The following is a 12,682-nucleotide window of genomic DNA, read 5'->3' on the forward strand; positions in this document are numbered from 1 at the left end:
TTTGTACTCACTCTGATTTTCCCAACTTCCTTCTTGTAGATGGAGATGTTGTAGCCATAGACGTAGATGTTGGTCAGGCGCACGTAGGAGACAGCCTGGTTGCCTCCCCTGTTGTCGTTCTTCTCATCGATGGTGAAGGGCACCAGGGTGTTGTCGCTCCCGCAGTACTTGGCCAGGGTGTAGGTGCAGGTGCCCTGGAAGTTGAAGTTCAGCCCGTCGAAGGTGTGATAGTGCGGGTCCCCCCAGCCCCAGCAGGTTCCAATGAAGTTGGGAACGCACATCGCACGGCCGTTCTGGACCTTGCACGTCTCCTTGGCCCGACATGTCAGGACTTTGCAGGGATCTGAAAGGAGAGAAATCCCAGCAATCCGTGAGAGTGAGGGCTAGGGGGGCAGGGGAGCTCGGTTCAGCACAGGCCCAGTTACCCACCCAAAGCCATTCGGAAGAGGGGCCAACCAGAGAGGAGTCAACGGGAGATGGTTTCCTGTAAAAGCTCTGCCTGAGTAGGGATTAAGTAAATAGGTCAAGTAAGGACCTCAACCTTTGACCAAAGCGGCAGGCCCAGAGGATACTTTTCTTTACCTCTTGACAGTCAAGTGCCTGGTCCAAAGCCCAGGAGAGAATCAATGACTTGATTTGACATAGCCTGCCTCCCAGCCCATCAGCTCCAACCCAGAGAACCCACCATGTAACCTGCCCCCACCCGTCCCAGAGCTGTGAATAGAACCCAGGAGTCCAGGCTCACAAACCCCCCTGCTCTAACCACTAGTCCCCACTCGCTTCCTAGATCTAAGGATGGAAACTCTACTCTGCGCCAGCTCCTCGGCTGTCCTGACTCCACTGAGTCTGCTCTAAGGACTCTATCTCTACGTCCACCTCTCTTCTTGTTTAACTCTTGCACTCTCTTTCACCTCTGTTGATGCATTGCATGACTCCATCTCTGATCTGACAGGTTTCATCCCTGGTGCAGCTGTGGGCTTCGCAGGTCACCCCTTGGGCAGGAGTGCAGGTGCAGCTTTGCTGGCACTTGTTGGTCAGAACCGTCTCATTAGGCTGTTTGAAAAAAGGGCAAAGAACACAATGTAGCCCGGGGAACGGTAGTTTTTCAGTGCGGAGATGTTCATTTACAGGGAGGCCATATCTGGGACTAGAACCGAGTGTCTTATCTCCCAGTCCGCAGCCGCTCTACTCCACTTGGCACGACTGCCTTCCCGGAGCTGGGGAGAGAACCGAGGAGTCCTGACTTCCAGCTCCCTGCTCTAACCACTAGACTCCACCGCCCTGCCAGAGACACGGTTCATGGAACCAGGATTGTGCCATTAGTGCCTTTCAACAGAGATTCATGTATTGCCATTGGCAACCGACAATGGTCTGATCCAACATGGCTGATGAGAGCAGGGCGTGAAGGACGTGACTGGATAGGAGTTAACACCCCAGCAGGGGGCGGTACCTGGTAATATATCCCCTTCTTGAAGCAGCCACAGCTCTGCAGAGCCACGCAGCCCTGGCCATCGAAGAGGAAGCCATCGTCGCACTGGCAGCCTTCGGCGCAGGTGTCTGGGCACTTCCTGGCGTCGGTGATCCTGGCACAGGTGGTGGTGCAGAGGTCGGCGCACACCTCGTAGTGACTGTTGGCCGGGCAGCGCAGAGCTAAGGCAGAGAAAGAAGCAACTGATGGCTGGAGAGATCTCAGCCCACAACTTAGAGCAGGGGCGGGCAAACTTTTTGGCCTGAGGGCGGCATCGGGTTTTGGAAATTGTATGGAGGGCTGGTTAGGGGAGGGGGGCGTGGCCCGGCCGCCACCCGCTATCCACGCCCCCCTGCTTCTGGTCCCCTGACAGCCCCCTCCCACCCTGGACTCCTGCCCCATCCAACCACCCCTTCTTCCTGTCCCCTGACTGTCCCCAGATCCCCCGTCCCTGACTGACTCCTGCCGCCCCATCCAACCCCCTCTCCTTCATGACTTCCTCCCCCAGAGACCCCTGCACCCATTCAACCCCCCTGTTCCCCGCCTTCTGACCGCCCCGACCCCTATCCGCACTGCGACCCCCGACCACCACCTCAAACTCCCCTCCCACTATCCAACCCCCCGGCTCCCTGCCCCCTTACCACGCTGCCTGGCTGCCGGTGCTACAGCCACACACAGCGCAGCCCGGCTGGAGCCAGCCACACACAGCGCAGCACAGAGACCGGGTCAGGCCGGGCTCCGCAGCTACGCTGCCCCAGGAGCTCACCACCCTGCCTCCCAGAGCATGGCGCCGGGCAAGCCTCCCGGGCCAGGAGCTCAGGGGCCGGGCAGGAGGGTCCAGTGGGCCGGGTGTGGCCCACGGGTTGTAGTTTGCCCACCTCAGGCTCAGAGGGACAGACATGAAGGAGAGGAGAATCTGACAGGGACGAGAGGACCAGGTCACCTTTATAAGGGAATATGACCTTGTTGGTTCCCACCCAAAGGAGTCTCTCAAGAAGCCCAGAGGCCTGGAATGAGATACCTAGAATCGCTCTGCCCGCCCCCCAGCGGGAGGGGAGCGAGTGGGATAGGCCCTTCTGCTACACCAGCATCGCGGCACTTACGGCAGAAGGAGGCACTCCTCCAGGGCTGGACAGGGGCCCCGGCCTCTTGGCAGGCCGTCACGTAGCTGTGGATGCTCTGGCACAGGACCTGGGAGTCCCCGTTGCCCAAGCACACATCATACAGGCAGTTGTTGAAATACACGCTGGGGCTGACCGTGCCGTGGCAGGAGGCGAAGGGGCCGTCGGGGGCCGTGAGCAGCCCGCAGTAGTTGCGCTGTTTGAAGAACTCCTTCTTCTTCTCCTTGCAGACCGGGCAGCTGTTCCCGGCGCATCCGTCGTCACAGGCCACCCCCGGGATCAGGACTTTCCAGGCGGAACCAAAGGCTGCCACGTCAGGGGCCGCGCTGCCGTCGGGGAGCAGGAACTCGTCATCCCGACGACCATTGTAGTTCCCGCACAGGCCGCACGTCTGGCCCTGGTAGTTCCCCGGGACAGTGACTCTGGCCTGGTAAACCAGGTCGTAGCTCACGGTGAGGCCGAAGTCAGTTTGCACAAGGACGTTCCTGCCGTGCTGATACGCTCGGAGCTGCCCATCGGCCACGATCACAGGCAGGTTGTGGAACACCCCGTCCACCTGGAAGACACAGAGTATTCCCTGTGAGCCGGGGCAGTGGATGTTGTTGGGGTGGGCTATGGGCACAAGATAGGGTCTCGATGACACCTGGGCAAATCTGTTGTGACTCCACTGAACTCAATGAAATTATGGCCATTTCTGATCTCAGATCCCTGGGCTTACTCTGCAATCATCCACTGAGCGTAATACGCTGAGGGCTGGATGATGATCTCACTTGTCCCAGAGAAAATCCAGAGCGATTCTGCTTTCTTCAGTGGGATGCCTCTAGACTGGCACTGGTGCCAGTAAGGTCAGGATCAGAACCTGAATGTCTGACCCCTCCTGCCTGTGCACTCCTAATGAGTGACCCAGGAGACAAGTGCCCCTTGCATTGCCACATCAGTGGGGCTGCCCCATTGCAGGAACATCTTGAGCAGGACTTACCATGACGAGCCCCTTCCTGTTCTGCAGCAGGGTAAGCGTGAGCCCGTAGACCTCCACGGACACCAGCTTGGTGACAGACACCTTGCCATTGCCCCAGGGCTTGTTCTCCACCTTCACGGAGAAGGATGTCAGGTTCCCGGCGTCAGCACAGGTCTTGGCCAGGATGTAGGTGCAGGTGCCTTGGAAATCGAAGGCAACTCCGTCGAAGGAGAGGTAGTGGGGGTCTCCGGCAGCAGAACACGTTGCAGATCCGACAGGGTGGCATTTCCGGACGCCATCCGCCACCTTGCACTGCTCGTTGGCTCCACAGGAGGCCTCCCGACACTGGACGACCCCGTTGTATTGGCACCGACACCGCTCCCGGCAGGAGGCGCTGGCGTAGAACTCCTCTCCCTTCCTGTAGTACCTGCCCTGGTGCACACAGCCGCACTGCACAACGGGGACGCACCGGTCTCCGCTCAGGAGGAACCCGGCGTCGCAGAAACACCCTTCGGCACAGGGGGCATCGCAGCCGTCCGGCGCCGAGAGCCCGTGGCAGGTGGCAGGGCAGCCGCTCCCACAGAGCTCGTAGTGGAAGTTACTGGGGCAGGTGGGACCTGTAGGAGAGGGGCAGAGGGAACGTGCAGATGGCCGTGAGAGAAAGCTTCTTAAATTAATGCACCACCAGAAGAAAATGTGCAGGTATCACTTACAATCGTGTTGTTGGCGGGAACTGGGAGCCAAAACTCCTGGGTTCTAGTCATGGTTCAGGGCGGGAAGTGGGGTTCCCTGGCTTAGAGCAGGGAGGGCTGGGAGCCAGGACTGCTAGGCTCTGTCATTGGCTCTGGGGGGACAGTGGCGTCTAGCGGTTAAAAGCAGGGGAGATTAGCACTCAGGGCTCCTGGGTTCTATTCCTTGCTGTGAGCAGTCAAAGGGATCTAGCAAATCAGAGCTGGAGGGCTTGCAATCAGGTTTTCTGGGTTCTATTGCCAGCTCTGGGAAGGGATGAGGATCTAGTAGCTTAGTCCCAGAAGGGCTGGGAAGGAGTCAGGACTCCGGGGTTTTCTTTCGGACTCTTGGAGGGGCGTTTGGTCTAGTGGTAAGAGCTGCAGACAAGGGGACGTGTTGCAAGGTGAGTCCCAAATTCTGGAGTGGGCTGCTGTGTAATGTTTAGTGATGGAGGACTGGGAGTCAGGATACCTGGCTTCTGCCACTGGCTTCTCGGGTGACTCTGAGTTACTTGCTTTAGTTCTTTCGGTGTCCATTTTCCTGCACCCTGACGGGAAGGACGACTAGTGGGTTGGACTAGATGACCTCCTGAGGTCCCTTCCAACCCTGATATTCTATGATTCTATGATTCTAGTGTTGGCAAAGTATTTCCAACCCCTGGGAGACAGGTGCCAGCAAGGAGACAGGATTACATTGCTATAGCACAAAGATAAAGCAAAGCTGAGTAGGTGACCTTTACGGTTGGCAACACTACTGCAAGCTGATAGGTGTGTAAGGCCAGAGACACACGGCTGAGCCCTTCTGAGCCCCCTGCAGAGGGTGCTGCACATGGAGACTAGCCAGTCCTTAAAGCAGATTCTAGTAGGCGACACTCACTGCAGAATGAGGCTGATCTCCACTGCCCCATCCGGATGCCCCTGGCCTGGCAGGCCATCACGTAGGCGCTGATGGCACTGCAGAGAGCATCCCGGAGACCCTTGTACTGGCAGGTGTCAAAGACGCAGTCGTCGAAGAAAGGGGCTGGGTCGATGACTCCGTGGCACTCTCTGAACGGTCCGTCCCCTCTGGTGATGACCCCGCAGTACCGATCTCCCTTGTAGGGTTGTCTCTGAGCCTCACTGCAGACCAGGCACTTCCCGGTGCAGCTGTCTGAGCAGCCCGGGACCTCCCCCACCTTCCAGCTCTCTGCGAACTGGACGGCGTTGGCTGCCCGTCTCCCGTCTCTCATGGTCAGGTCGTCACTGGCAGTTTGGTTGTTGTCACCGCACAGGCCGCAGAGGGCGTTGGCGTAGGTGTTGGGCACAGTGACCCGGACCAGGCTCCCGTCGAAGGTCACCCTCAGCGCGAAGGCGGTCTTGATGAGGACTTGGGCTCCGCTGACGTAAGCCTGTAGCTTCTCCTCATGGTAGAAAGGCAGGGCCACAAAGACTCCGTCCACCTGGAACAGACGCGGCAGGGCCAGGGGTTAATTTTGAATGAATACTGCAGGCAGAAGGTGGGGACCCAGGACTCCTGGGTTTTATTCCTGGCTCAGGGAGGGGTGGCGAAGGGAAGGGAAGAAATGGGGTGGGGCCTAGTAGCTTTGAGCAGGGGAGGCTGGGAGCCAGGACTCCTGAGTCCTATCCCCCGTTCCGGGAGAGGATTGAGATGTGGTGGGTTACAGCAGAGGGGGATGGGAATCAGGATTCCTGGCTCCTATCCTCAACTCTGGGAGGGCAGTGGTTGGAGCGCGGCGGCTGGGAGCTAGGACTCTTGGGTTCTAACCCCAGCTCTGGTCAGGGAGTGGGGTCTAGCGATGAGAGCAGCTTTGCAGGACAGGTTCACAAAGAGCCTGTCTATCTGGAACACACGTCTTGGGGATGGTCTGAATTCCCAATTACACGAAGGCCTGCTCTACACTAGTAAATTAGGGCAGTATCACTATCGCTCCGGGGTGTGAAAACTCCACACCCCTGACCCACGCAGTTAAACTGACCTGACCCCTGGTGTAGACGTTGCCAGGTCAACGGGAGAATTCTCCTGTCAACCGAGCGAGTGCCTCTTGTGAAGGTGTCTTACCTACACCAATGGGAGAACTCCTGCCATTGGCATTGGCAGCCTCTTCACTGAAGCGCCGCAGCTACGGCAAGTCCATTGTGCCACATTAGCAGTTTATTTGGAAACAGCCCTAAGACTCTCTCACACCCCTTGGGCAGTGTAAATGCGGTTGACTCCCAACTTTCTGCTGTCAGATACCTGGAAAGGGCCTTCGCGCAACAGAAGTCAGGATCAAGTACTTTAGTGGAGGAAGCTTTTAGGGTGTTGACTCCCCTGGAGTCAATGGGGCCAGATCCCCAGCTGGTGGGAATTGGCCATAGCTCCTGTGGAGGGAATGGGACCCGATCCCCAGCTAAATGAGTGAGTCAGTTGAATGCACAGCAGTTACAGTGGCAAAACGGCCCTGATGGAGAGGAGAAAATCCTGCCCTATATATTCACAAAGAGGCACTCAGTTCCTTCCCACACACCCACCACCAGCTCAGTGTACAATGGACGCAGGTCTCCTTTCTGAAACGGGGAGAGAAATAATGGGTAATGTATCATCAACAGCAAGAGTTCCTGCTCACAGCTCCCCGAGAAGTCATAGAATCATAGAATATCAGGGTTGGAAGGGACCTCAGGAGGTCATCTAGTCCGAGCCCCTGCTCAAAGCAGGACCAATCCCCAACTAAATCATCCCAGCCAGGGCTTTGTCAAGCCTGACCTTAAAATCTTCCAAGGAAGGAGATTCCACCACCTCCCGAGGTAACGCATTCCAGTGTTTCACAACACTCCTAGTGAAAAAGTTTTTCCTAATAGCCAACCTAAACCTCCCTCACTGCAACTTGAGACCATTACTCCTCATTCTGTCATCTGCTACCACTGAGAACAGTCTAGATCCATCCTCTTTGGAACCCCCTTTCAGGTAGTTGAAAGCAGCTCTCAAATCCCCCCTCATTCTTCTCTTCCGCAGACTAAACAATCCCAGTTCCCTCAGCCTCTCCTCATAAGTCATGTGTTCCAGTCCCCTAATCATTTTTCTTGCCCTCCGCTGGGCGTTTTCCAATTTTTCCACATCCTTCTTCTAGTGTGGGGCCCAAAACTGGACACTAGTACTCCAGATGAGGCCTCACCAATATGGAATAGAGGGGAACGATCACATCCCTTGATCTGCTGGCAATGCCCCTACTTATACATCCCAAAATACCATTAGCCTTCTTGGCAACAAGGGCACCCTGTTGACTGTAGTCCTGTGGCTCTCCGTCCCTACCTTGATCTTGCGGGGATATTGCTGGCTGACAGTGATGTTTCTACCGTAGACCTCCAAGGTCACCACTTTGGTGTAGGACACGGCCTTGCTGCCGCGGTTGTTATTCTCCACCTTGATGTTGAATGGGGTGAGCGTGGGGTCCTCGGAGCAGACCCCAGCCAGAAGGTAGATGCAGGTGCCCATGAAATCGTACTTTTTCCCGTCGAAGGTGGTGTAGTGAGGGTCTCCGGAGGCCGTGCAGGTGGAGTAGCTGATTGGGGAGCAGCCACGGACCCCGTTGATCACGGCGCATCTCTCGCTGGCCTTGCAGCCGGTCTCCTGGCAAAGCACCATGCCCAAGCTGGGATCACATCTGCACCGAGAGAGGCAGTTCTCATCGGCCCAGAACTCCTCGTTGGGTTTGTAGTAGCGGCCATTGTAGTCACAGCCACAGCTCTCCACGGGGACACACTGGCCGGCACTCAGGACGTAACCGTTGTCGCACTGGCAGGTCTCCACGCAGGGCTCCAGGCAGGAGGAGTTGGCGGTTTGGTCGGAGCAGCTGGCCGGGCAGGCGTTCCCACAGGCCTCGTAGTGGCTGTTCTCAGGGCAGGGCAGGACTGGGAGGGGGTCAGAGAGGGGGAGATTTAACATCACAGGAAATGAACTAAAAACACCTGCTTACATGCAGCAAGAGCTAGAGAGAAATTCTAATGTGCAATCGGCATCCTCTATATCACAGGCCCGATGTACAAGCAGCCACACTAAGGCCACCTCTGGAGTACAGCACAGGGAACAACCCCGTTGGGCAAAGGAGTTTGCTAGCTGGGAGAGCAGGGAAATGCTCTCTTTGTATAGAAAATCCAAGAAAATCTGCAAAGTGCACCCAGAGCAGATGAGACCTCACTTGTCAAGGCCTCCTCTGGAGCCCCGCCCACGCCAGATGACCTCAGACTCAGCACACGTCCCGCGGAAGTGGAAAGACTCAGGAGATCCTACTGGGTTGGGACCCTGTATTTTCAGGTAGTATTTCGGATGGGTCCATCTTTCCATCGCTTTCTGATCCATCCCTCTCTTCCAGACACTTCACCCACCAAATCCATCCCGCTTTTCTATTCTTCACTTACATCCCTCTTACACATTGCTGAACACCCCTTCTTTGAAGTGCGGAAGTGAGATTTTCTTTACATTAGATTGTAATAAACCTTTGTCGTTGCCTCCATCTAATTGACGTGTACATCCAGGAGTATCTATATCTGTTTAATCTAGAACCTAATCATGGAATCATAGAATATCAAGCTTGGAAGGAACCTCAGGAGGTCATCTAATCCAACCCCCTGCTCAAAGCAGGACCAATCCCCCAAGTTTTGCCCCCGAAATGGCCCCCTCAAGGATTGAACTCACAACCCAGGGTTTAGCAGGCCAATGCTCAAACCACTGAGCTATCCCTCCCCCCCGTTTAGCCAGCCGTCCCTCTGGCTCAGCATCCAATCGACCAATCTTTACCTCTAATTGACTTTATCTCCCCGTGCACCTAATCCATTTATCCATCCATTAAATCTCTTTATCTCTCTATCCATCGAACCCACCTATCCGTCTATTACACCCATTTAATCTCTCCATTCATTTTATCCACGTATCCTCCAGTGAATCTATTTAATCACCCAATCCATCTAATCCATCTACCAATCTATTAAACCTGTTTAATCTCCCTATTCATCTAATCCATCCTCCTAACAATATTTGGAGACTCTTCCTTTCTCTCATCTAACCCAATCTATGAAAACCATGTGTCCATCGATTCTCAATCTAGCTAGTCTCTTATAGGGGCTTCTCAAGCCCACATCCCCATGGTGTCTAGTTGCCAAGGTGCAGGATCTAGGCCTGGTGTCTGCCCTGACACTCCGCCCACTGGCCATCTCCTCAAGCAGCACAGTAACTCTAGTCTAATTGCTGCTTTTGTCAATAAAAAAAACAAACCACCAAGCTCACCGCAGCCGGACGGTGTCCTCCAGTCATAGACGGTGATGCCCTGTTTCTTGCAGATGGCTGCATAGGCCTCCAGCGCCTGGCACAGGATGTTCTTGGCTCCCCCGTTCAGACACACGTCGTAGATGCAGCTGTCAAAAATGTCCTGGGGGCGCACTTTGGAGTGACACTCTCTGAAGGGCCCTCCTGGTCTTTTGCTGATCAAACCACAATATTCGTCGCCCCCGTAGATCTTCTGCTTGCTCTTATCGCACGTCGGGCATGTCCCTTTGCAATCATCCCAGCAGAAGGGGTCCCGGTCTTTGACTTTCCAGCTCCTGGCCCACTCCACGATGGAAGAGACTCGGGTGCCATTGGGTGACGTCATGTCATCTCCACGCTTTTGGTTGAAGTTCCCACAAAGGCCGCCCATGGCCCCATAATAGCTGCTGGGGAGGGTGATGATCAGGTGCCAATTCCAGTCATACGACACCTGCAGACCAAAGTCTGTCCGCAGGATAGCACTGAGACCGCTCTGGTAGAGCTTGATTTTACCGTCTTCCAGGGTCACCGGCAAGCTGGTGGTCACGTCATTGATCTAGAGATAGGAGGAAAGAACCAACGGTTATTTCTCTTTTCATCTCACCTCTTCCAAGAGTTCTGCTCCTCTGGGACAAGAAAGATTAGAAAGCCCCAATTAAGCACTTGAGTCCTCAGAGATCAAATGTTCTCTGTCCAGGGGATCTGGCTGTGGAATGAATTCCCAGTGCAGATTAGATAAATCCAGAGTGTGACCCGGACTCCCCTTTAATAAAGCTTCCTGACAAGAACGAAGCAGTGATATTCACAGCTTGAAACCCACCCAGCTCACCACAAAATCCTACTGCAAGTGGAGATTTTTCTACCCCAAAAAGAGGAGAAAAGCCAGAAGCTCCATGGATTGGAGCAGAGACTTTACTCTGGTCAGTACATGTTATGTAGAGGATGGTTGGCTCCTATGATGATGGGCGGCAGTACAAAACCAAAGAGCTAGAGAGAGAGAGCGAGAGAGTTGTAGAAGGAAGACAGGAACTGTTTAGCCTGTGCGGCCTGGAGGGATCCCGCGACATGGGGAGACTGGTAGAACAAGAGTTCTGGGGGACCTAGGCTGACTGGGGGATCCTATGTGGTCCATGGAGGCAAGATTGCCCAGGTGAATTGGGAGGGCCCAGGGGCCCGGAGCAGATAATTTTAAATCGGTTCATTTCTCGCTTATTCTGTTCTTCTTTTGGAATGTTGTCATTTTCGATCTTGTTTCTTTTCATGGCCACTTGGAGATCACAAAAAGGGGATTTTCTTTCTGATAATCTGGAAAAATTTCTATTTTAAAATTTCTAAATATCATTTCTTTTTTTTTAAAAAAATACCTATTTCAAAACAAAGGACCTGATTCAGCAGAAATTCTTGAAAAAGAAACAAACAAAAGTACTGGCCCATTTGTATGAATGGAAGAAAAGAGATGTTGACATTTTCCAAAAGAAAATTGGTCTTCAACCAGCACAGAGAGATAGATAGCTGTGTATGGGGATGGTTGGATAGATCGATGGAGAAAAAGCAGATGTGTATGGTGATAGATTGAGAAACGCATTGATGTGTATGGGCTGGGTGGAGAGAAAGAGAGATCTTTATGGGGACAAACAGAGGGACGGATAGATGTGTATCCTGACAGATGGATTGACAGATTTGTCTTGGCCTGGATGGTAAGATGGATGCATATGTATGGGGAAGGATAGACAGAGATATAGACAGATGGGTATGCGGATGGATGGATGGATAGGTAGATGTGTATGGGTATGGATGTACCCATAGGGAGATATTTTTATTCCAAATGCAAGCTCTCCAATCATTTTTGCACTTTTGTACTCACTCTGATTTTCCCAACTTCCTTCTTGTAGATGGAGATGTTGTAGCCATAGACGTAGATGTTGGTCAGGCGCACGTAGGAGACAGCCTGGTTGCCTCCCCTGTTGTCGTTCTTCTCATCGATGGTGAAGGGCACCAGGGTGTTGTCGCTCCCGCAGTACTTGGCCAGGGTGTAGGTGCAGGTGCCCTGGAAGTTGAAGTTCAGCCCGTCGAAGGTGTGATAGTGCGGGTCCCCCCAGCCCCAGCAGGTTCCAATGAAGTTGGGAACGCACATCGCACGGCCGTTCTGGACCTTGCACGTCTCCTTGGCCCGACATGTCAGGACTTTGCAGGGATCTGAAAGGAGAGAAATCCCAGCAATCCGTGAGAGTGAGGGCTAGGGGGGCAGGGGAGCTCGGTTCAGCACAGGCCCAGTTACCCACCCAAAGCCATTCGGAAGAGGGGCCAACCAGAGAGGAGTCAACGGGAGATGGTTTCCTGTAAAAGCTCTGCCTGAGTAGGGATTAAGTAAATAGGTCAAGTAAGGACCTCAACCTTTGACCAAAGCGGCAGGCCCAGAGGATACTTTTCTTTACCTCTTGACAGTCAAGTGCCTGGTCCAAAGCCCAGGAGAGAATCAATGACTTGATTTGACATAGCCTGCCTCCCAGCCCATCAGCTCCAACCCAGAGAACCCACCATGTAACCTGCCCCCACCCGTCCCAGAGCTGTGAATAGAACCCAGGAGTCCAGGCTCACAAACCCCCCTGCTCTAACCACTAGTCCCCACTCGCTTCCTAGATCTAAGGATGGAAACTCTACTCTGCGCCAGCTCCTCGGCTGTCCTGACTCCACTGAGTCTGCTCTAAGGACTCTATCTCTACGTCCACCTCTCTTCTTGTTTAACTCTTGCACTCTCTTTCACCTCTGTTGATGCATTGCATGACTCCATCTCTGATCTGACAGGTTTCATCCCTGGTGCAGCTGTGGGCTTCGCAGGTCACCCCTTGGGCAGGAGTGCAGGTGCAGCTTTGCTGGCACTTGTTGGTCAGAACCGTCTCATTAGGCTGTTTGAAAAAAGGGCAAAGAACACAATGTAGCCCGGGGAACGGTAGTTTTTCAGTGCGGAGATGTTCATTTACAGGGAGGCCATATCTGGGACTAGAACCGAGTGTCTTATCTCCCAGTCCGCAGCCGCTCTACTCCACTTGGCACGACTGCCTTCCCGGAGCTGGGGAGAGAACCGAGGAGTCCTGACTTCCAGCTCCCTGCTCTAACCACTAGACTCCA

At 54.2% G+C, this 12,682-nt stretch overlaps 1 protein-coding gene across 1 annotated transcript in view; it reads right to left on the reverse strand.

The window, feature by feature from the left end:
- LOC125626110 (uncharacterized) overlaps positions 1-12,682 on the reverse strand; it is a 143,453-nt gene that overhangs the window by 21,589 nt on the left and 109,182 nt on the right. The window contains exons 55-64 of the mRNA XM_075123029.1: positions 12,318-12,459; positions 11,418-11,749; positions 9,536-10,109; positions 7,565-8,163; positions 5,153-5,714; positions 3,569-4,164; positions 2,572-3,145; positions 1,451-1,650; positions 912-1,053; positions 12-343 (exon numbers count right to left, since the gene is read on the reverse strand). Coding sequence (XP_074979130.1) covers positions 12-343; positions 912-1,053; positions 1,451-1,650; positions 2,572-3,145; positions 3,569-4,164; positions 5,153-5,714; positions 7,565-8,163; positions 9,536-10,109; positions 11,418-11,749; positions 12,318-12,459 — 4,053 coding nt within the window. The remainder of the gene's footprint in view (positions 1-11; positions 344-911; positions 1,054-1,450; positions 1,651-2,571; positions 3,146-3,568; positions 4,165-5,152; positions 5,715-7,564; positions 8,164-9,535; positions 10,110-11,417; positions 11,750-12,317; positions 12,460-12,682) is intronic.

The sequence above is a fragment of the Caretta caretta genome, chromosome 24 (assembly GCF_965140235.1).
Source record: "Caretta caretta isolate rCarCar2 chromosome 24, rCarCar1.hap1, whole genome shotgun sequence".
In the NCBI taxonomy this organism is placed as follows: domain Eukaryota; kingdom Metazoa; phylum Chordata; order Testudines; family Cheloniidae; genus Caretta; species Caretta caretta.